The sequence below is a fragment of the Protopterus annectens genome, chromosome 2.part0 (genome assembly GCF_019279795.1).
Source record: "Protopterus annectens isolate FY-2018-M chromosome 2.part0, PAN1.0, whole genome shotgun sequence".
In the NCBI taxonomy this organism is placed as follows: Eukaryota; Metazoa; Chordata; order Ceratodontiformes; family Protopteridae; genus Protopterus; species Protopterus annectens.
Genome location: NC_056728.1, coordinates 70,345,193 through 70,371,048, shown reverse-complemented (window position 1 = coordinate 70,371,048; position 25,856 = coordinate 70,345,193). Strand labels below are relative to the sequence as shown.

Sequence of the window (25,856 nt, the reverse complement as noted above, 5' to 3'; positions counted from 1 at the left end):
AGCTAGATTCCGAAAAGGCATCGTCAACAATGTCTAGTACACGAGGGATAGCTAAAGGCCTGTGTTGAGGCAGGAGTAAGAAATACCTAAGACTCTTTTTAGAATCAGAGTAATCCTGGCTTTCCCAGCGTAAATGCTCCCTAAGAGTATGCAAGGTTTCACCAAAAGATAAATCCTCTGGGGGGGGGGTAGACTACAGTCCTCTGCATCAGAATCCTCATAGGTAGATAAGGGTAAATCCTGTTCATCAGAGGAAACAGAAATTTCATAATCCTAGTCAGAAGTATCATAAGCAAATTCAGTCCCAGGTCTCTTAGAGGGGGAAGGTTGGCTTCCCCTGATAAAAGTAATAAGGTCTTCAGCCATTCTTATCATTTGTTTTTTAGGCATAGAGGCCTGACCATGCGGTCTGAGCGTCGGTTTTCTAGGCATGGTTCGAGTTTTAGGCCTTGAAGAAGATGGCGTCAGTTTAATATGCAAGTCAGTAGGGATGAATACATCCTCAGAAGCCGGTGCCTGCACAGCGGCTCAGGACCCATCCAAGGTAGAGACATCCGCAGGTTCCACGGGTGAAGCATCTCACGGCATACCGGACTCCGAATGGGTCTTAGTAGAGGCCTGAGAATCTGAAGTAGCGGGTATCACGGGCTGCGAAAGTGCCTCACTGAGTACCGGCGAACTGGCGATTAGCTTAGAAGAAGAGTCGTCGGCAGCTTTGGACCTAGGCGGCCTGTTTGTCTTTATCTTTGCATTTTTTCGGAATGTCGGTAGTTGGATGGCTTACCGAAGACATATCTGGATAATTGAACAGAGTACCAAAATATTTAGAAGCGTAAATATACCGATGATAAACAGTTCGTTGTTTAAATAAGGCACAAAACCGACAGCGAGGTACGTCGTGGTCAGGGCCTAGGCAAGGAATACAGTATGAATGAAAATCTTCATGAGGTATTTGCTTTCCACAAGAAATACAATTATTGACTTTTACTGACATCAGTTTAGAGCAAGAAAAAGCTTCCCCAACGAGGTACTTAGCTTTAGTTGAAGACTTCGGTACTGAAACTCGAAAACGAAAATTTCAGGAGTCGGCCGACCGGCACTTGCGAACTGCTTCTGCTTCGGGCACCACACGGCAAGAAAGACTGATGTAATGGCATCAGCTGCATGCTTTATACCCCTGACTACCTGACGTCATGGAAGATGAGACAGCAACTGACGCAGGACCCAAGACTCTGATAATCAGGCAGACTGAGGGCTACTGCAAGCAGATAACCCAAATGTGATGACTACAACAGTGAAACACAAAGAACATCATGTTGGTGTGAATGACTTGAGATGTACCTCCCTGAACTATATGAAGAGAGACATGATTGAACTTGCTGAATATGTGCCCCAGAGGCAGGTATGTCCCTAGCCTTAAGCAGCATTCTATCGTCACCCAGAATGATGCCTCGATACAAACAGAAAATAACTGACTAAAAAATTGCTTCCTTTCTGGTGTCATTCCAAGGGTATCCAGTACTGACCACCTGGAAGAATATGACAGACCACGATGCTTTGCTAGAGATGGCCTTCATCTGTCTCCCCTGGGCTTCAGGCTTCTGGAAAAGGCTCTTGCCTCCCCCATAGTGCCTTTTCTGGCAAAGGCTCTTGCCTCCCCCATAGTGCCTTTTCCAGGCAAAGTCATGAGGAGAAAATTACCAACATGAAAAACTCTTCTAAATGAAATTTAAAGGTTATGCTGCTAAATGCTATAAGTCTTAACATGAAACTGCACTCATTGCAAGCATTCCTTGCCCTGGAAGATGCTGACACTTGTGCAGTCACTGAAACTTGGTTCAAAGCTGTGGAGAGCACCCCAGCTTTACAAGGTTACTCGTCCTACCATAGTTTCAGACCTCAAATGGAGGGTTACAAAGCCAAAGGAGGTGGAGTTTCAATATTTATCAAATACATGCACACCTCCAGGCTGGTCAAACAGTTACAACACACACAAGACACTCCAGGTGCAGTTAACTGTTGACAAAACACCTATTCAAATCACAGTTAGCTACAGTCCCCCTCAACCATGACTCAGGATGCCCACTCTACCTATCTGTACTTACCTAAATCCATAAAGATACAACCCTCTACCCTGATCCTGGGCGACTAACTACCGAACCACAGAGCGGAATACCTATTCTAGCCCAAAACACAAGCTCTCAGAGATTCTTTGACTTTGCCAATGCATTGAATCACCTGGTCGAAACCCTCAAGAGAGGTGAAAATATCCTGGATCTGGTAGTAACCAATATGAGTAGCCACTGTAGCACCCTTACAGTGTCATCCTTCTTGGTAAGATCCAACCATAAAGTGATCACTTTCAAAGTCACCATCTCCCTTGACCCCCCACCATGGTCAATCAAAAAAAAACTTTTCCAAAGCAGACTACAACCTCCTGACAGCAGGTATAAGCAACTTCACAGCCATGGTCCCTTCAGTTGGAACTAGCACTAATGTCAAAGCCTACACCAAAAAAAGTACAGTTTTGTACCTACCATAAATGTAGATGTCCGAGAGGTATGCATCTGCAGTCCTAACAAATGGGTTGTCCTGGCCTCAGGCAGCCCTTCGGTCGGCCGGATTCCAAAGTCTGGGTCTGGCCTCGGCTGGTGTCGCACTTCACCCGACGTCATAGCTGCAGTTCTTCGGGTATAAAGGCATCAGCCGACGCCATTTTCCTCAGTGTTTCTTGCCCCAGATGCCAGATGCCCTCTAGGAAGGCTAAATTTGGATAAATGCCAATGTTTCCAAACAACAGAGAGCAAATAGAAATAAACATGTATATACATATATACAAACAAATACACCATAATAGATTCCCCCAGCTAGCTACAAGATGGGCAAATACCCTAGGAGTACCACAGAGGGGAAGGAGGGTAGGTAATCCTGACTGCAGATGCATACCTCTCGGACATCTACATTTATGGTAGGTACAAAACTGTACTATGTCCTTCAAGGATGCATCTGCAGTCCTAACAAATGGGTAGAATACCATAGCCAAACTGGGGGAGGAGGCCCTAACAAGATTATGGTGCAGCTAAAATCCCTTGCAAAACAGCAGTGGCAAAACCTGCTCGGTATCTGGAGTATAAGGGTAGATTATAATGCTTGGCAAATGTATGCACGGAGCTCCAAGTAGCAGCCTCTAAAATGTCTTTTGTAGCCACCGTAAAAAGCTGTAGTAGTGGCTGTAGCCCTTGTGGAGTGAGGTCTGATATTTTCTGGAGTTGCCTTTCCATGATAAGAATAACAAAATCTAATGCAATTTCCTATCCATTTTGAGATTGTCTGTTTTGAAATTGCTTTTCCTTCCATTCCTGTGGCATATGCTACCAGAAGCTGGTCAGTTTTTCTATTGTTCTTGGTTCTGTCCAGGTAGTAGCGTAATTGTCTATGCACATCCAAGGTATGCAGCAGTCTTTCTCCCCTGTTCTGTGGGTTGGGGAAGAATGTAGGTAGGTGGATTGCTTGGTTTAAAGATACCCTGGAGACCACCTTTGGCATAAAGGTAGGATTAGTTCTCATGGACACTCTATCCTGATGGAAGATAAGGAAGGGTTGTACTGCCATTAATGTCTGTAATTCAGAAACCCTTCTTGCTGAAGTGATTGCAAGCAGGAAAGCTGTTTTCCATGATAAGTACTGTAATTCTGCTGTTGCTGCTGGTTCAAAAGGGGGAAGTGTCAACTTTTCTAGCACAAAGTTCAAGTCCCATGTAGGCAATGGTGGCTTCCTTGGTGGTTTTACATTTTTGATTCCTATTAGAAACTGCCTGAGTAGAGGATGAGAGAAGACTGGAGGATCCATGTTGTATTCTGCTGAAATAGCTGACGCATGAATCTTAATGGAAGAGTAAGACAGGCCATTGTGAAAAAGCTCTGCTAAGTACTCCAGGATGTTAGCTATGTTTACCAGTGCTACATTTTGCCCTTTTGCTGCACTCCAAAAGAGATATCTTTTCCATTTTGCTGAGTAAGTTTTTCTTGTTGAAGGTCTGCGAGCTTCCAAGATAATGTCTAACCCTTTGAGATAAATCTGGGTTATTTTGTCTTATGCAATGCTCCAAGCAGCTAGCTGCAGTGTTTTCAGGTTCGGATGCAGGGTTTTGAAGTTGTTTTGTGTTAGCAGTATAGGAACCAGAGGTAGAGGCCATGGGAGTTCCCGAGACATACTCCTCAGTAGTGGGTACCAGTGCTGCCTCGGCCAGTCTGGAGCTATCAGGATGATCCTTGGGTGGTCTTCTTTGATCTTCAATAGCACCCTGTGCATCAAAGGAAGAGGTGGGAATGCATATGCTGTCAGGTTTTCCCAACTGAAAGAAAGGGAGTCCACCTTCCAAGCAAGTGGGTGGTAAGTCCTTGTGCAGAATTATTTCAATTGGTGATTGTGTGGGGATGCGAATAAGTCTATTTCTGGTAGTCCCCATTTCCTTGTGATGGATTTGAAGATGTCTGGATGCAGCATCTATTCGTGGGCATCCGTGGTAGTCCTGCTTAAGATGTCTGCTAGCATGTTTTCTTTTCCTGGCACAAATATTGCCTTGAGCTGTATGTTGAGGCTTAGGGCCATGTTCCAGAGATCCATTGCCATCCGGCATAAAGGATATGAGTGTGTGCCCCCCTGTTTGTTGATATACCACATCACTGTGGTGTTGTCCGTCCTTATCAATAAATGTCCCTGATGGAGAAATGGTCTGAATGCCTGAATTGCCAGTTTTACTGCCAGCATCTCTTTTTGGTTTATGTGTAGGTTTAGCTGGTCTTGAGTCCATAAGCCTTGTATGCACTTGTCCAGCATGTGTGCCCCCCAACCGAGGTCTGAGGCGTCTGTGGTAATAGTCTGGCTTGGTTGCGGGCTGTGGAAGGGCAGTCCTTTGTTCAATTGACAGGCCTGAGCCCACCATCGGAATTCTTGTTTCAGGCAAGGAATTATTGGAATTTGGGTTTCTAGGCTGTGCTTGTGCTGAGACCATAAATTCCTGAGGTACCATTGCAACTTCCTCATATGCAGTCTGGCATGTGGGATCAATATTATGCAGGATGCCATGTAACCCAGGGCTTGCAGGACTTTCCTTGCTGTAAGCTGGTTCTGCGTTGTTAATGCCATGAAGTAGAGTGGAAGGTGCTTTTGCTTTTCTGCTGTGAGGGATGCCATTTGATTTGATGTGTCCAGTTCTGCACCCAAGAAAGATATCCTTTGGGATGGCAACAGCCTTGACCTTTTTAAATTGACTGTGTATCCCAAGGCTTGCAGTAGATGAATGACCCTTTTCAAGTCTTTTGTTAATTTGTTTTTGTTGTCCGCTTGTAACAGGCAGTCGTCCAGGTAAGGGTAAATTTGAATTCCCTGAAGCCTGCAATGAGCAATTACTGGATGCCAGGCATTTCGTGAATACTCTGGGCGCAGTAGATAAGCCAAAAGGCAATGCTGAGAATTGATAATGCTCTGATCCTGCAAGAAATCTGAGGTATCTTCTGCAAATTGGTCGTATGGGGACGTGCAGGTATGCCTCCTTGAGATCTAGAGTTACCAGCCAAGACTCCTTGCCCAGCATGGGAAGAAGCTGCTGTAGAGTCAGCATTTTGAATTTTGGGACAATGAGGAATGTGTTCAGTGCGGACAGGTCTAGAATAGGTCTCCATTGATTTTCCTTCCTTGGCACCAGGAAAAGTCTGGAGTAAAATCCTTGCCCTTGTTCCATAGGTGGTACCTTTTCTATAGCTCTCATCCTTTTTAAGTTGTCTATTTGTTCTAGAGCGTTTGTCATTTGATTTGGAGGTAGGTTTGGCATTCCTCTCTTCCTTGGTAGAGTATGGAAGTGAAACCTGTAACCTTTGTCTATTGTCTGTAAAATCCATTTGTCTCCTGTAATGCAATGCCAGTTTACTGAAAATAAGGCTAACTTTCCGCCTAAGGGTGCTTCTAGTTGTTCCCTGGAAGGCGGCTTCAGAGCCAAGTCACTGTGATTGTCCTGTGGAAGTGGTAGTGGCTGGATCTGCAGCAGTATTTCGCTGGTTGTTAGGCTGCCACTGACGTCCCCTGTAGGCACCTCTGGATTGACCTCTGCCTCTTGTGCGCCTATTCCTGCCTCTCTGTGCTCTGTTGGTGTCTGGAAAGGACCAAGTCTTGGAAGGCCAGTTCCTACTAAACCTTGGAGGCTGGACCTGTAAGAAATCCTTGACTGTCTGGACAGATTTTGCTTTCTCTTCCACCTTCTTCAGCACTTGCTGCTTGGGAGAGCCAAACAAATTGTGTTTATCCATGGGAGCATCTAGGAGCTTTGATTTTACATGGTCTGGTAAGGACTGCTCTTTTAACCATGCATGCCTTCTGATCACTGTACCAGTCATAGCTGATCTAAAGGAGGCCTCCAGTGCATCATAGCCGCATTTTAAGGAATGATTACTGACCTGCTGTATGTTATGTACCATATCCTGCAGAGACTTTCTGTCTAAAGGTTCAGGTGAGGACAGCTTTTTAGATAACTGATCTAACAAATTCCTGATACTGAATCATGTGGAATTGACAGTTTAAGGCCCTAGCCGAAAGAGTAGCAGAAGTATAAACTTTTTTACCCCATCTCTCCAAGGCCCTAGATTCCCTTTCAGAGGGGAGTGGGTTTTTGGCAGAGGTAGTTGCTACAGCCTTGGGGCCCTGAGAAATTGTTTCAGGATCTGCAAAAGGAGCCTTATACAAGTGAGTATGTGTGACCGGAACCCTGTAGTATCTGTCGGGCTTAGCAGGGGCCGGAGGGAGTGAATCAGGAGCAGTACAAGCATCATTAAATGCATCATCCACAACTGTAAGTACTGGAGGAATGGCTAAAGGCCTATGCTGTGGCAAATGCAAAAAGTCCTAAGCCTTTTCCTAGAGTCTGAGAAATCCTGACCCTGCCATTGAAATTGTTCCCTCATAGCATGCAAGGTTTCCCCAAAAGAAAATTCCTCAGGAGGAGAGGCAGAAGGAATGGAATCTTCTGCATCAGAGTCCTCATATGGAGAGTAAGGGCCCTCAGGAGGGTTAGTATTTTCTGATTCATCTGAGGAGTAATCAGAAGAAACTGGCTCAGGGGGTTCTGCTCTAGGCATCTTCTCTGGAGGGGGTTGAGAGGCCCTATCAGAATGAGACTGGGATCCCCTGATCAAAGAAATGAGATCCTCTGCTAGACTAAGCATTTGAGTACTAGAGCTAGGCCTGTGAGAGGGGGCTTTAGTAGGCACGGCCTTGGAAGATTTAACTGCTTTAGCCCTGGCAAAGGCCTTAATTGACATGGATGCAGGGGGCCTAGCAGCTCCACGTGCAGGAGTAGATACATCTAGGGGAATAGTATCTGATAAATCCTGAGAAACTGTAGGAGCAGGTGGTATTTCAGTAGCAGATTCAGCCAGGCTGGAAGAGGCCTCGGTAGTAGGAGGCATGCTTTCGGCCGAAGGAAGAACCGCAGACTCGGTTTCAGCCGAAACCGAGACACTCGCGGTTGGCTTAACCCAAAACCGCGGACCGCGAGTGTCGGTCCTTTTCCTTACGTTTTTTAGCTAAATGAGAAGTCGGAGTCTCCGACGGCATGATATAAGCAAAAGCGGAGCCGAAAAACTCCTCTGCAAACTCCGACCGACGTCTAAGCGTCCGTCGGTTGAGGGAAGCACAGGCTAAACAAGCTGCTACGTCGTGGTCTGGGCCTAAACAAGGTAGGCAGTACGAGTGGAAGTCTTTATGAGGTATTTGTTTCCCACAAGTTAAACAGTTATTCACTTTTTCTGACATCGGCTGAGGCAAGAAAGAGTCCCCAACGGGGTACATAGCTTTTTAGAAGTCTTCGGTAGAAGTAATCTCTGGATCTGACCCACCGGCACTTGCGAACAGCTTCTGCTTCGGGTGCCATGCGGCAAGAAAGACTGAGGAAAATGGCGTCGGCTGATGCCTTTATACCCGAAGAACTGCAGCTATGACATCGGGTGAAGTGCGACACCAGCAGAGGCCAGACCCAGACTTTGGAATCCGGCCGACCGAAGGGCTGCCTGAGGCCAGGACAACCCATTTGTTAGGACTGCAGATGCATCCTTGAAGGACATCTACATGAGCACATACATGGCTGCATGGACTTAGCAATACCTGACAGAACCAAATCATATTCCTCAAGGAAGAGTAAACCTGTCTGGAGGACAGCAGCAATAAACAAACTCTATAACAAAAAGAAAAACTTGCTGTCCAGGACTAAGAAGGCACAAATGCCTAGTTGGAAGCAGTCTCTCCTTTGTTTGAACAAGCAAATAAGGTCACTGGTGAAATCCTCTAAGGCTACTAACTTTAAGTCCAAATTGGCCACATTCATTAAGAACAATCACAAGGCCTTCTTCACATATGTCTGCAATCTCAAAAGTAACACCCTGCTCTGAACTGGTGGTAAAGAACACCACATACACAAATGACATAGCTATAGCCAACCAGCTGGCAGACGGATTTACTGAAAACTTCACCCCCCTGTCCCCACAGTTAGTAAACCAGAACATCCCCAACATCTGCCTCTCTCCCCTCATCACCAGGGAGCAGGTTATTAATGCCCTCTCAAAGGAAAAAAATACAGCCTCCATGGGACCCGGCAACATCCCTGGCTGTGTCCTACATGAACTCAGGCAAGAGCACTCAGCATCATTAGGCACCCTATTCAACCAAAGCCTGAGCACTGGCTTCGCCCCAGCCAAATGGAGGACCGCCACTATCATCACTCCACACAAAGGTCCAGGATCACTCCATCACTCCACCGATCCAGGCAATTATGGGCCCAGCAGCCTAACCTAGCCTGATCTGCAAGGCCATGGAATGCATTACCATGAACCTTATAAACAAGAACATTGTCATATTCCAAATGCTTGAACCTACACAGTTTGGTTTTGTCAGAGGGAGATTATGCCTGTTAAACCTGGTCGATATCTTCAAAACAGTCACCAAGGCCATGGAAGAGGGGAAGAAGACTATGCACACCGCCTGCCTTAATGTAGCCAAAGCCTTCTACACTATTCCCCACTCGGGCATAACAGCTAACTCTCCCAGCTAAGTATCAACCAGTATGTTACCAGATGGGTAGCTAACTGGCTCACTGATGGAACCCACTCAGTCAAAATAGGGGAAGCCACCTCTAGTAGTAGACCAGTAACAAGCAGCATACCCCAAGAATCAGCCTTGGGGCCTCTACTGTTTGGGATATACTTTTCTGACGTGCAAGCCAAAACCAGTGCTTTGTGGCTGACCAAGTTTGCAGTTGACTGCAAGCTGGGTGCTGTCTTAAATTCCCCTAGTGATGTGAACATCCTCCAACACAGCCTTACCCAAACTAATGACTTGCGCCAGAAGCATGGCCTCAAACGGAATGCCAAGAAATGCATCATTATCTCCTTTGGGGAAAATGGCACCCCCAACAATTATCACAACAACAACAACGTACTAAGCACACAATCAGTCGTAAGGGAGTTGGTCACCCAGGCTGATAGCAACCTGACTTTTGATCACCACATTGCTTCCGTTGTACGAAAGGCTTTCTACATGGCCCACCTCATAAGTAAGGGTATTTCATTCAAAGGCAAGGAGGTCTTAACATCCCTGTAACTCCTCCCTGATCAAACTCATTATTGAGTACAATGCCCCCTTCAGCATGTACCTTGCGCCAAGCACATGCGGTAGCTGGTGAGACCACAGAGGTTCCTGACCAAGAAAATCCAGGGTCTCAAATACCTACCCTATGCAGATAGGCTAAAAGCCCTGTCTCTCTACTCTGTTTTGTACAGACTGCCCAGAGGTGACTTGTGTCTGGTACACAAGGCTGTCTCAGACCCCCTCCAAAAACCCCAGACAAATACCAGAAAGCAGAAAAGGAGCAGTAATAGAAGCAAGTATCAGAAAGCAATTTCACTTACCTTTTCCTCAAAGGCCACTATAACCCTCATTATAATAATCATGATCCATTAAACAAGTATACACAAAACGGTGAAACAGTTACCGATAACTGCAACAGTAGCATGTCGCTGTCTTCCAAGCAAAACTACTTTCATTTCTTTTACTGTTTTATAATAAACAGTTAAGTGGTTCCGTGCTACTACAGGACTGCACTGATGAATAACAGGAATTAGTAAGATAAAACAGGAAAAAGTTTTTTTTACTGCTTTTATTATTTTATAATAAAGTGCTCTTGCAATCATCCATAGAACAAAGACTGGGGGAGAGAAAGCACCTCACATTTATAACCATGCAGCACAACACATATCCAATTTAAACAACTACTTCTGCCAAGTTTTTTTCTTTCAGATCCCCTCTTCTTCCAACTTTTGACTAATCACCCGAACCTTCAATGCTTAAAATAAAGAATCAGACACACAGAAACAGTGTGTTTGAGTGCTGCAGTCCTGCATAATTAAAACATTATGGCACCTATACAATAACAAAAAGTATACAGTTGTGTATACTGTGCATATCTACTGACAGCTGTGGTAATGATCATTTGCAGCTATTCATAAAAAACAAAACTTGATATGTAAATAAAGAAAAGATTAGTAATACTGCCCACATAGTTTCAAAAACTTGTGCAGCACAAGCAGTAATTACAAACTGCTTACTAAAGTAAGAAACATAACTTACTTTATAAAAACAGGACCTGGCTCTCTTTGAAACAAACAGAAGATGGTGATGCATGAGTATAGATGTAATCACTGTGCTGTGCACTCCTTCAGCAAAACATAAATGTCCAGCAACTGCAGATTGTAGAAGTAGCTCCTGCATCTAGGCAAGGGTGTTTTAATTCATGCAGGTAGCAGTGTTGCCTCACAGCAAGAGGTTCTCCCATTCGATTCTTGGATTGGGTTGGGAGTGCCTTCTGTGTGGTGTGTGCATGTCCTCCCCGGGGTCGAGTGGGCGTTTGAAAGACATGCATTGAATGGGCGTGCCTTCGTTGAAGGTTGGGCAGGCAACTCTACACTATAAAAAACAACTGCCAATCATTAGCGGACTGGAGTTCTGCTGTGGCGACCCTTAACCGGGAAAAGCCGAAAGACAAACAGACCAGGTGAACAACAGGAATGCATTCATAGTTTAAAAGAGGGCGTTCCTAGGCGAAACAAACCAATGAAGGCATTCTCAGAATTAGATGGGCGAATTTAGCAAATGCTTCATGATAGCTGCAGGACCATGAGATCAAAGTTTTAGGGAATATGGACAGCTCTAACGCTGGCAGTGAAACAGGAATTGGGAAAAACAAACAAAAAAATAAATAAATGCTTCTCCCTGTGTGGATCATAGTTTTAAGTAGTGGGATCAGCAAGTAGGGGAAACACATACTAAAAAGGAGAAGATGGTAGTTTCATCTAATAGCTGTCCTTTAACACCTTCAATGTGATCTCCAACAAACATTGAACAGATATAGTCGGTCGACTTTCTATATTTCCCTCCCTCCCACCCATTTAAGTTGTCTTGTTAAATACCACTGTCTTTCTAGTTGCCCGCCTCTTATGTTAATCTGACCATATATCTCATTTCTCTCTACTTTCACTGGCTTATGTGAGTAATCACAAAACCATCACTTTTGAAATCCCACCCCTTCAATTATTTAAATTTATTGGCCATCCTACAGTATTTCATAGTACCAAAATACAAAAGTAACCACCCCTTTCAGTCCATCTTGCTGTTTTAAAAATAGTAACTCTCCACTAAACCTTAACTTTTAAACAGGTAAAACTCAAGTTACCTACTTTCATATCTAACTTCTCTAGTGCACACTGCAGAGTGCATTCTTTTCAATCTTACCTTAAGCATCCCTGTTACTAGCACTTTCTCTAATACCTAAAAAGATCATCTCTACTTGACTCCAAGTAGACTTTTCTCTATCTGTTAAACCTAGCACTTGCTCCTACAGTACTTATTACCTTGATACGGCACTCTTATAGATAGCACCCCAAAAAGGCAAACCCCCATTTCTCGTCACCCACATCCCCGGAATCTCTTTTAAAGTTTTTTGTCTAGTCCTTCTAGCATGTCGAGGGATCAGTTGCTAGTGTCCTCCTGCACAGCTGGTGAACCTGGGAATATTGAGGCAATGTTACAATTGCCTCATGTACACAGACAACCCTCTCCTCCCACAAAACACAAATACATGCGAGAGATGCAACTATACGGTCAAACTGGAGGCTGAGCTCTCAACATAGGACTGGCAAGACCAGTCAGGAGGAGAAGGTTACCACACACACTATAGACCCAGTCTCACATAGTACCATCACAACCTCAAATCATACACATAAACACAAAGACATACTCGCGGCTCTGATCAAAAATCTACCAAAACAGCAGAGGCCACCAAAGCAGACACCCAAACAACCACCACCTCAGAACACAACACCTGCAACACATAGACCTCACAGTCAGTGTCTCAAATAGTCACAGCCCTTAAGGCCAAACACAATGCCAGACACACTAGTCATTGGTGACTCCATAGTCAGACACACTGACGCCCCGCCACCAGACTGAGTAAGGAGAAGGTCACAGTAAGCTGCCTGTCGGGCTAGAATCCGCCACATAACGCAAGCACTCAGGTCTCTCAACAGCAGGTACAATACGACTCAGTCATTGTCCACGCTGGTGTAAACGACCTGAGACGCACTCCTTGGACTACATGAAAAGAGACATTGAGGAGCTCTCTGATTATGTAGCCCAGGCAGGTATGACCCTGACCTTGAGCAGTATCCTACCTTCACCAAGAATGATGCCACAATACAGAGATAAGATGATCAGCTTTAACAATTGGCTTAAACTCTGGTGTCATTCAAAGGGGATCCAATGTCTGTCTGCCTGGGATGACATGCTGGACAAGCCACTGTTCTTCGCAAGTGACAGCTTGCAGCTGTCACCCGTGGGATTCCCGATATTGGCAAAGGCTCTTGCCACCCCATAGTGCCTTTTTAGGCAAGGCTCAAATTCTAAACCTACCACCCTAGAACACAAAAAGGAAAAAACTAAGGGTAATGCTGCTCAATGCCAGAAGTCTAAATCTCAAAATGCACGACTCGAGGCCCTTCTCAGTATGGAGAACATCGATGTCTGTGCAGTGACAGAAACCTGGTTCAAGGCTCCTGAGAGCACCCCAGCACTATCAGGTTTTACCTCTTATCATGCTCCGCCCCAAAACCGGACAATACCAAGAAAGGAGGGGGTATCCATATTCATCAAGGACACCCACACCTCAAGACTGGTGGCAACGCACGATGCATCGGAGACCATCCAGGTGCAATTAACCATAGGCAAGACTGCTCTGCAAATTGTAGCATGTTACAGGCCACCCTCACAAACTCAGGAACCTCACATGGCCTTCCTGAAAACACTAGAGGGGATAAATGTATCACCAACCACCATCATACTAGGTGACTTCAATTACCCTAATATAGACTGGGAACACTACTCAAGCCCAAACACCCTAGCCCAAAAGTTCCTGGAATTCATAAACTCAAATGCCATGGAACAACTAGTCACCATCCCCACAAGAGGAGAAAACATACTTGATCTCATCATCACGAACATGGGAGCACAATGTTCAACACCGGAAGTATACCCCTCACTGGTGAGATCAGATCACAAACTAATCTCGCTGGAGGTCCTCATCCCACCCCCACCTGAAGTAAAAAAGACCACAGTAAAGAACTTCTAATGCCGACTTCACACTTCTAAAGACTAGTGTGGTCTCCTTTAAGGCCCCCAGCCGGCGGAAAACAGTACTCAAGCCGCTGAATCACTTACAAATGCCTTCTACCAGCACCTGCAGGACTGCATGGATAAGGCAATCCCAAGCAAAACAAAGACTCTTTGTACCAAAGGCAAGCGTCCAGTCTGGTGGACCCTAGCCATAAACAAACTCTACAACAAAAGGAGGAAGCTACTACAAGATAGAGCAAAATCCTTAAAAGGTAAGACACCCTTGATCACTATAAGTAAAAACTAAGAGCTCTCATAAAATCATCCAAAGCAAATTTTGAGAGAAAAATAGCTAAAGACTCAAAAGACAATCATAAGGCCTTCTTTAGCTATGTTAGAAACCTGGGAGGAAACTCCCAGATATGCTCAGAACTAGTTCAAAATGATGTGAAGATTACTGATCCTACAGACATTGCCAACATACTGGCTGACAGGTTCAGTGCAAACTTCTCCGCCCCTCCCCCAAAAGGAGAGATACCTATACCAAGCGATTGCAGCCCCCCAAACATCTCCAACGCCCAAGTGAGAACTGCTCTCTCCAAAGCAAAAAACACAGCATCCATGGGACCTGATGGTGTCCCCGGCTGTGTGCTCCACTTAACTCAACGAGGAATTAAACCCACAGCTAGGACAGCTGTTTAATCATAGTCTTACCTCTGGATACGCACTCCAGGAGTGGCGCACTGCAACTGTGGTCCCACTTCACAAAGGCGGTGCCTCCACCGACCCTGGAAATTACCACCCCATTAGCTTGACAAGCCTTATCTGCAAAGCCATGGAGAGGATCATAATGAACCTCATAAATAAAGACATAGGGAATTTGCAGACTTTGGATCCATCCCAGTTTGGCTTTGTCAAAGGCAGATCATGCCTTCTAAACTTGGTTGACTTTTTCAAACAGTCACCAAAGCCATTGATGAGGGAAAGGCAGTCCATACAGCCTACCTCGATCTGGCGAAGGCCTTCGATACAATACCCCACTCGGGTATCATTGAAAAACTCATCAGCTTAAATGTTAACCCATACATCACAAGATGGGTTGCAAACTGGCTGAGTGACAGAACCCACAGGGTCAGAGTTGCTGGCGCCATGTCAGACTCAAAGCCTGTCACAAGTGGTGTACCACAGGGCTCAGTCCTGGGCCCACTCTTGTTTGGCATCTACTTTTCCAAGTACAAGCAAACACAGGAGAGTTATGGCTGACAAAGTTTGCAGATGACTGCAAACTGGGCCATAGTAGAAAACACATCTGACACAGATATCCTTCAGAAGGGTCTCACAGAAACGGATAACTGGTGCCAGAGCCATGGCCTAAAGTTAAATGCCAAAATGCATAGTCATACCCTTCGGGAAAAACAAGGTTACCCCTAGCTACCAAATAGGTGGCAATCCACTGAGCACAGAAGAAGTTATCAGGGACCTGGGGACCCAGGTTGATAGTAGTCTGTCATTCGACACCCATGTAGCTAAAGTAGTTAGGAAGACCTTCTACACTGCCCACCTTATCATGAAGGGATTCTCATCTAGATCAAGGGAGGTCATAGTCTCCCTATACTCATCACTCATCAGACCAATGATTGAGTACAATGCCCCATTTGGAATGTATCTGACCCGACACTTGCAGCAGCTGGAGAGGCCACAAAGGTTCCTCACCAAAAGGATAAAGGGTCTCAAACATCTGTCCTATGCTGCCCGACTGAAAGAACTCCAGCTCTATTCAGTCGCCATCGCTTGCTCAGAGGTGACCTTTGCCTAACATACAAGGCCACGTCAAACCCAGATTTGATGAATATGCTTCACCTCAAAAAATCTAGATCCGTCAGAGCCACAAGGGCGGGAGACTTAAACCTCGACATGGCTATTAATAGGACATGCTGGAGGGATAGATTCATCACCCAAAGACTCCCTATGCTGTAGAATAAAATCCCGGTATATGTGAGGCAGAGCACCTCGCTGGCCTTGTTCAAGAGAAATCTTGACCAATGGATGGGAGATCGCAGATATACCCCAGGGATTACCTCAGTGTCACTGCTCGACAGAGGCACAGCAAAATAATGGGTATAGTTCCCCATACTAAAGGGGTGGCGTAAGCCACAAAACTATGGGCTAGGCTTGTAAATGCCCTCGGGCAGATAGCCTAGTATGAACCTATGAACCTAAGCAAACATGGCTGCTAGTTTAAGTTTTATGTGACAGCTGTAGTATGGAAAACCACAGTCTTCCCTTTCCATTCACATACTCAAGTAGAAATGCTCATTTTTCAAACCATATTATATCAGTGGCAGTGCAAGAAGTCTCCTCTTTCTGCTAGAACCTTCTTGTTCCTACCACTTACCTACTTCTACTGAAACCATACTGTTTCCAAGTTTAGAAATCCCAGCATAGCCCTTAGCATTTTTTTCATAAGAAGCCTCCTCCTCCTCCATATCTGTAAATGTTAACGTACCACAAGCATCCAACAAACCTTCAGTACTGTACAAAAACTCATTCTATATTTCAGTCTCAGCCTTTTCAATTAATGCCCAAAGGCCTCAAACTGCATTTCAGGCTGCAATGTTGCCTTTGAACAATCATGTTTAACATAAACAGGTCAACTAGCAAATACAAATGTATTCATTAGTTTTATTTTATTTGCCATTTGTTTACCAGGAAAATCCGACTGGGCAGAAGGGCCCGTTTTCAGTGGAGGCCCAAGAAGAAAAGCTCCAATACTAAAGCAAAAATAATGTTATGCCAAAAACATTCAGTGGTAAAAGTAATAAAAACAGAAATTACAAAAATTATCTAAAGGTCTTACAGAAGTTACTGAAAAGGTCATATACATAGTTTTTACAGATAACAAAATGGACATTCTTTTAGGAAAGAACATAGATTTGAGTTTACAGACAGAGTAGTATTTGTATTAACATGCATATTGCTTTCTTTGCTTATTAGTGAAATAATGAATATAGCTTAAGTATAGGTGGAGGTTACATGACAAACTGGTTAGAGAGAGAAAAGAAGTTTATAGAAAGTCTGGATGATGTACGTTACAGCGAATAATTGTTATTAATAGTAAAGGTACAATAGTAAAAGGAATTGAAGGGGGAAAAGTTGAAGTAGGTGGGAAGTTGAAGGTTGTGCCTAAGTGGGAATATGAGGAGCTACAGTGTAGTTACTAACAAATAGCTGCAATGTTAGGAAGAATATGGAGCAAGAAGAAAGAAGGGGCAGTGTAGAAGTTGATTTAGTGTGAAAGTTAGCCTGGACTGATACAAGGGCATGTCTGTGATCTGAGTAAGAAGTGTTTTAATTTAAGTTTAAATGTTCTAAAATTTGAGATGGTTCTGATATCAAAGGGGAATGAGTTCCATATTTTTACCACTGAGTAAGAGTACAGGGATTTTGTTAGGTTTACTTAGGGATAAAAGCTGTTTATCTTCTGAACGAAGAGCATAGCTGAGTGTGTAAATTTAAAGTTTAAATTTTAAGACAGGAGTTAGGAGTGTAGATAATTTTGTGTGCCACAGTTAATTGGAGGTAATTTAGATGTTGAGGAAGTTCTAGCCAATTTAGGGTGTTGAGCGGAGATCAATGGTGCTTACAATAAGATAGTCCTGTGGCAAATTTTGCAATTTTATTGTAGCATGATTCAAGTTTAGATTTTAGTGTTTTCTGCAGACTGGTTAGAATGGGGGCAGCATAAAGTAGAGAGGGTAATAGGTAGGTAGTGGCTAAAGTAATTTTGGTAGTCGTGCTTGTTGACTTGCTGATTGCCATAATTGCCAGAAACCTATCCCCTTTCTGTAACATGACACAAACCAGAACAGAAGAACCCTTAGCCCTTCATGTTTCTTGTTAGTTTCAGTCAATGGCAATCACACCACTTTATCCCTCTCTAATAAGTTTTCATGAAACTAGTGCACTGATCCATCTTTGCTTTTACACAGTTCATTAAATCAATTTCATGTTCATCCTCCAGATCTTATAACTGTGTTGCTGCAAACTGCTCTCCCACATATGCAAGCTGTTCTTCCAATTCACATACTTTAAGTACTTCACTAACTTGTTGCTAAACCAGCATCATGGACACTTTTGATAATGTAAGAACTTAACACTGTCAACTCCAGTTGTCTCATATCAGCCAAAACTTCTGTCCAATATTGCATGTCATATCAAACTTCTTACAGCACCCTTGTACATTTTTTTAACCATTAAAGCAAGTTAACTTTTTGTATCTGAATCACAATTTTTTTTCCTCTGGGTTACATCTCTCAATTTGTCAGCACTCATCTCTTCAGTAGTACTTTCTATACCTTCTATCACCGCTCAAGACATCTTCATACACTATTATCACTCACCCTGAACAACTTAATCTGATGCACAAAATAAGACCTAGGGGTGAAAGGTTGGTATAATGGTTAAGGTGTTTACCTTACAGATATAATGTGCAAGGTTTGATTCTCACGTAGGGTACTTGGCTAGGCTTAAAATAGCAGTCAAGGGCAGGTACCTAGTACTAATCTATAAACCGATGAACAAGATACAAGGAGTGATACAGGGAGACAAACTTCATGAAGCACCACAATCTCCAGAGAAGGATTAACACTTTGAAAATGAATGCACTTTATAACTCTTCTACTTCAGTACTATGCAACCTATTCTGTTAAATCCAAAGGGGTCTCTGTCAACTAAAGCAGCCAAGGTGCATTTTATCTGGGGTGAGGAACATGCCAGAATATAGCATATCCTAACTTGACTCTCATGGTGGTGGTGGTGGGGGGGGGGGGGCACACACTGTTGTCAAACCTAAACATTCCAACTCACTTTTTTAGAACTAAGTGCTTCACGTGTGTTGTTACAAATATCCCTGATAAGGGTGAGGTTAGCAGTTCTGGAAAGATTACAATTTACATGCAAGCTACAAGTTGCCCTGGATGTTGTGCAACTGATACTGGTGAATTCTACAAAGAGGAGTATGACAGTGACCTAATCTCATTGGCTGTCCAGTTTAAAGATATTCCACTAGATGATGGTAAACTTCCAGCCAACAGCTCTTCCTCATATCAGATTGCTTAAGTGTCATGAAAACATCACAATTATCTACAAGATGTTGCCCCCATTCTGACTCTGTTAGAATACAAGTGTATATAGAGAAGTCAGATATCTAGGACCCATGTATTTTTTTCGGGTAATGAGCTATATTTTATTTATTTATTTATTTTAAAGTGTACTTAATGTAGATACAATATTATTGCAGCAGTCTAGGACCATACATCCTTAAGATGCTGATACCTTATAAACCTAGAACTAAAACAAATCTATCATACTGGCAAGGGACTGTTGAGACAGCCATCTAATGATCTCTTTTGTTTCAGGGAGCCATCATCGGTACATTCAACCCCTTGCTTTAAATTTGACAGGCTGGAAGTGTTGTATAAGGATCAATACACACACTTTATGAATTAGCCACTGCTATCAAGGCATTTTTAGCCAGGGTCTCTGGTATGATCATTATCAGGATGACGATCGGTGGGTCTTCCAGAAGCTAAGGACCTTCTGTAAAGGAAAAAAAAACAAGGTTAAGGGGAAAGGTTTTCTATGAAAATTAAGGCATTTTCTGATAGTATTTTACCAAGATTAGATTAGAAATTGGACTCTGGAGTCTTCCCTAGCAGCAGTAGTTTAGAAGACAAAGTGTTTATTAATCTCCACGCCATTCATGTTTGCCAGTTGATAATGCAAGGGAGAGATTTATCTGAGCAAGACGTATAGGGTGAAAGTTATGACACTGGCTATAACAATCAAGAAAAATCCAGCCAAGCTTCAGTTTTCACTATGTGTGTTACCTAAAACCTCCTATAATGGAGGCTCATGGGATATATATGCAAATGACCCCTTAAACAACATCATTGTTTCAGCTACATGGCTTCTGAATGTTCATTACGTTTTAACTATTTAAAGTCTTTATTGTGACATTCAGGTCAATAAAGCCAAACACCAACAGATGTGAACATAATGACCCTGTTAGAACAGCATAAGTGGATAGTTTGGCTATACTTCAGAAATGGAGTCTTTAAACTCAGCTGATGCCAATAAAGATTAAGGTGCCAATACAGTAATACTCATGTGATCTCTTAACATGAAGGCACACATTTGTAGGGTATGTGTGTTTGCCTGTTTTTTTAACTGCAATATTTATCTTCTTTTATGCACTGTAGGACTGCAGCCAGCTGGGTGGTGGGGAGGGTGTCTCCCTGTTTCCATTTTGCATACCCATTATATGCTTATTTGTATTTTAGTTTAGTATGGCTACTGTAGGTGACATGCCCTGTTGGGGTAGTCATGATCAGCTCATATCTGAATCAGTTTGACAGAGGGTGTAGTTTTTCTGATTACAAGGGTTTATTTGTTTATATACGCTTTGGGGATCTGTTAGCCACTGCACCATCTTCTCCCTTTCTGTTATGCTAAGAAATCTGGTAGAAGTCTGGCATCCTCTGGTTTCCTGGTTAACATTGCAGCTACATTATTTTATTTTATGCATATTGTTGTGGTTCTGCATTAAGATGTTTATTAAACCTTAGCTTTTATACAAAAATAAAAAATAAAGATTTCACGGTGAAAACTGAGGATCGAGCAGAAAATTAATGCTAAACTACAAGAAAGCAAAATACGTTTGGATTCCACACAGCAACTCATAAGTCTCAATGCAAGGTAAGGTGGTGGTTAAACTTAGCTAAAATGGACCATCACATCTGAAAATGAAACATTTGAGTGCACTTTCTTAAAGAACTGAAGAAGCATTATTCTATATTTCATCAAAATATTGCAAAAAGCATTCTTCCACATTCTGAAGTTGGAGAGTTTAATCTTCACAAACTGTTCACACATCGATCAAGCTCTAGGCCTCTGTACCAACTGCATCTATTTGGCTTACTGTGAACTACAACCTTAATTGTGTAAAAGCAGCAAATGAAAAAGTCTGCAGTACTTTCACATACATTTTATAAGAAGCCCGACCACATCAGGAAGAAAACAGAAATTAAAAAGTACCTCCAAAAATCACCAAAATATATCAGTTGCTAAGTTTCCATGTCATCAAGTCAGACTACACATCTTACCAGAGGGGCTTAGTGGTCCTTTTATAATGAAAGGCCATACCACTACTAAACAGATTCTGCACAGGGTACACATCTTTGACTCAATGTTGCTGAATGGTTGAAATATGTCAATGACCTGTTATTTTATGTATGTTCTATAATATGACCATTGCCAGTAAAAAAAAAATAATAATAAAATAACTGTAAACCTGCACAAAAACTAAGGCTAATTTCTGATAGAAAATACAAACAAAAAACTGTAAATGCAGTTAACCTTATAAATAACACAAATGCTATTTCAAGTGATTTGATTCTGCTCAGAATTTACCAATTTAGTCTACTCTAAGAAATGCTTCTTCATCAAGGTTTTAATATGCAAAGATTTCTAAGCTGAAGTATACATCACTTCAAAACCAAGGTTTCTTTCACAATATTTTTTAACTTGATGTTCAAGAAGCCTTATAATACATTACAAATGAATGTGGCTAGAGAAACTGAAAAAAGTTATATGTTTACTGAGATGCTCTTGAGTCACAGTGGCCTCGAGTAGAACAGCATGAACTGGAACCCCTTTGCAGACTGATGCATGACGGCTAACACGTTATTTCACAAACACACACGTGCATTTTGTGTGTGCATTTATTTAACTATAAATTATATAAACATATTTATGAATGTGTGGCTTTTGCATGCACTCGCACACACACACACACACACGCACGTACCTCGTTACCATAAAAAAATTTATAAAAAAGATTCCACAACCTGAAAAACACTACAAATGGCAAAAATGTAAAGTTTTGTGGGAAACCTCCTTAAATTAACACAAGTTGCATATGATTCAAACACACCTGTTTTGTCGATTCAGTCACCAGCTCTAGAAGTTTCTCTATGGCTAGCCGTAAACGTTGACAGCTGCTCAGAATAAGCTCCTCACTTGCAGGATCCAGGTCATACCCACTGAAAATGCTGTCACAAAGACGCTGGGACAGTTCACATCCTTCATCTGTAAGAGCCGAAGCTAAGCTAGACTCTGGGGTTAATTCAGCATCGGAATTCAAAAGTGCTTGTTCCTCTATAAAGGCCAAAGCAAAAAAAGGTTCAGTTTACTGTCTGATTTTTTTCTTTCTTTTTGTTTTACCTTATTACCTCATGTAAGAAAACCGGAATATTTTGCATAAAAATAAAATGTACTAAAATGTGTATACTCAAATTTAGTAAAAAGAAAAAACTGGTTATGCTTTACATAAATGTATGTGCTAAAATGCAAACCATCAAATGTAGTCCTGTTTTTGTGCATCACTGTGTGGGACACTGTTCTAGAGATTAGTACTGCCTCTCAGCACTTGGTTCTCAGATAGGGGACTTCTGAATGGAGATGACATATCATCTGTGTCCATATGGGGCTCTACCAAGTGTTCTACTCTCTTCTAAAACCTCAGAGATATGCCATAGTGAAATGGTGATCTTCCACATTGTCAGGAGTCGTCTGCATGCACCCACATACTGAGATGGGTTAGCACAGTGTATGGAATAAATTTTTCTACCTTGCAGTGGGTGTCAAGAGAAGCTCCATCTACCCATGACCCTGAAATTCAGTGGGTGAAGGAAGAATGAAACGAACACGTGATTACACTCATACGTACTGTAACCAAATGTACTGAAGGTTTGCTAAGTGCATAAAGGCACTGAGTTCTGTTCAGTGACAGCAGCAGATCCACAATTTGTACACCAGTTATCACACTTCAACTTAATTTCAGTCTATTTTAAAAATTTAAAGACTTTACAGCCACTTTAGCTTGACATACCCATGATGATTCTACAACAGAAATGAGAGAGGTGATGGTAGTTTATCCATCATTGCTGATATGCAAGTACTATACTAAAGTACTGTTCTAAACAGCTCTCTTACTAGATATACACTTGGTTTGCTCTCTACCCATGTGTTCCTCAAAAACTTTAAGATCCAAAGTTGAGATAAAGCTATCCACCCATCACATAGCTCATGCTAGCTTCATTGCAAACAGTTTAAATGACGTGCATATGTACAAACTCCAACACTACTGCTCTTTAAAAAGGAAATGTCTGCATGAAAAAAAAATATTAAACTGGAAAAAATAAAGTTACCTTGTCTGAGGATGTTTGACTGCAGGAATTCAGCTACAGCTGGAGGTGAAAAGTACAAGTAACCGCCTACTCCACAGGATGCTCATGCAATATTAGCATATAAATACTTTTACTTCAGAGTATCTCTAAAAATGATTTACACATCTTAAAAAGAAATGCCTAACTGACCACAAAGCATTTTCAGAGGGAATGCTAGGGGGAAAAATTACAATGGCAATTAATATATAGAAGACAATACAATGCACACATAAGTAAATACGTAAAGGCTGCTACTGACAAATGTGGAGAAAAACTGATTTAACAGAAAAATCATATGTACCAAACTGAGATTCTGCAATAAATGTTATGGATAAAGCAGAACTAAATGTACTACCTGCAGGAGCAACAAAGACACAACTGATATTAGGTAAATGTGCATATGCAAGCCTTCGCAGTATTAAGCAATATTAAATGAACTACAAAATCACTGAAAATACTGAGTAAGATATAAAAAATTTAACTGCACATCATACTTAACTAGACACTTAAACAGCTCTAAAAATGCACTCATAACATATTATGGTATGGCATCAACCCCATTTTTTCCCATTATACTACATGAGGTCATGGTTGAAAACTACAATACTAGAAGCCTGTATTAGGACAAAGGGAAGGGTCGCTCCATAGTTAAGCAAGAAATAAGAGGTACTGACCACAACAACTGTGCTTATCCATTTTTGGAACAGATACTAAATGTGAGGAGGGCAACCTCAAAATGCATGATGGTTGGTACCACTTCATGGTGTCTGCAAAGGAAGTATTTAATTAATTTACTGAATTTGTTTACTGGATAAAACAAACTCTGACCAATTTCCATCTCAGCATGGGATCAAAACTGACCACTTAAGTACAACAACACATAAGTGACGGTAAACAGTACAATAGCAGAGCAATGTTTGGATTCATAGTAAATCCAAATGTATTAATTTATAACATGGACAAAAGTTTAAAAACCTTTCAGAAATTACAGAACAATAAATTAGAGATGTGAAAGTAGCACAAGATCTTACAAGAATATTTAGCAGAGTGTAACAACATTCCACAGCAAGCTTCAATTGGCTGTAGTACACTATTTTTGAGTTCAAGTCATTCTAATTACGCAAGGGAAGAGTAGAAGAGCAGTGATGTGGTTCTGGAATGACAGCAAGCAATGTACCTTGATATCCAATGGTAGCCCTTTTCAAATGTTATTAACTGATAAGTAAAGATTTGCGTGACTGCTTGAATAGCACAGAAAGGAACCTAAAAGAAAACTAGAGGCTTTGAACAGACAAACTTTATAAAACAGGCCTCAGCTCAGTATAGACATCCTAACTTTTAACTGGTTTTAGTAACTGCCAAGTTAACATTTCAATCAAATTTGCTTTCTACTTTGACACCTTAGATTTTGGTAGAAGTGATATCCTCAACAGTCAAGTGAGAACAGATACACACAGCATTCTAGTGAACTGCTATACTCTATCATGTTTTACGCTACATAAATTTTGTTTCATTTGTTTCGAGATGAAGACCTACAGAACCCAGCCATATTTGCACAATGTTGTAAATATTTTCCATTTCCAACAGGACACCAGAAATGTGCCAGCAGCCACTAAAATGGAAGAATGACGTGTAAACTGTATTAACATTCCACCAATGCAATGACATAGAACACTATACTCAAAGACATAATAGGAGAGGCCCCAAGACTGACCTTTGTGTAACTCAAGACTAAGAACGGAGGGAAAAAGAGGAGACAAACTGAACAACCCTGCCTTCCAGGTAGTCATTTAAAATTGCTAAGGAAGAGAATTTAAGAGATGTGCTGTAGTAAAACATCATCAAAGACAATATAAACAGCTTTACAGAAATCCAAGCACAATGCTACACCAGCACTTCAAGGCCCAAGATGTGTTATTAGCATCAACTAATGGCAGTGCCCACTCTATGCTGAAGCTTAAAAATGTTGAAATTCAGAGATGGCATTGCTGGTAAGGAGATAAAAGCGGTAAGAATATAAGCATTTCTCAAAAAACTTTAGAAAGAAGCTAAGAGAGCTACTGTACAGTATTTACTCAACAATGTGGATGAACCGCATTTATGAAATGAAACAAAGCTGTAATATAAAGGGTACCCTGCCTTCCTTAATGGCATAACAGAGGTGTACTGTAACCAAAAAGGATATTTTTGCAGAATGTTTAGGAATTTGGTTGTTCATTTACTGAATATGGCTGACTTTGATTTGCATATAATTTATAAATCTGAAGTATGGAGACCATGTGTAAGGTGAAGACTGGGTGATGGGTGTGGGTAACCGGCTGTTAGTGAGTTGTTATAAGAGGAGCCATTAAAGAAATGGACAAATGATTTATAAGCTGATCAACACAAAGTTGAGGAACAGGTGGTGGAGTAATATAACAACCAGAATTATGAACAAATTTATACTTCTCTAGGACACGTATGCGTTACTTGTATTCTGAATTGCAGCTGAAAGCCCTCCAAGTGTAGCATCTCTAGGCCACTGAGCACCTGATCGCTTTGCCCCCCCCCCCTCCCACTTGTGTAAGCAAGGAATCCTCTCACTCCAGCTAAAAGCAAAGAAAACTCTAACCAGCAATCATCCAAAAATAGACTGCAGCCCCAGGTTTAACTCATGCAACCTTGTTGTTGCCACTTGTGTAGTAGCCACTGAGTACCTGATCGCTTTGCCCCCCCCCCCCACTTGTGTGTGCAAGGAATCCTCTTCACTCCAGCTAAAAGCAAAAAAAAACTCTAACCAGCAATTATCCAAAAATAGACTGTAGCCCGGGTTTAACTCCAGGAGCCTTGTTGTTGCCACTTGTGTAGTGTAGGTGCCAGCTT

At 42.2% G+C, this 25,856-nt stretch overlaps 1 protein-coding gene across 1 annotated transcript in view; it reads right to left on the bottom strand.

The window, feature by feature from the left end:
- PCNT (pericentrin) overlaps positions 1-25,856 on the bottom strand; it is a gene marked incomplete in the record, with an annotated part of 2,997,294 nt that overhangs the window by 1,443,174 nt on the left and 1,528,264 nt on the right. Inside the window, 1 exon segment of the mRNA XM_044060288.1 lies at positions 21,701-21,924. Coding sequence (XP_043916223.1) covers positions 21,701-21,924 — 224 coding nt within the window.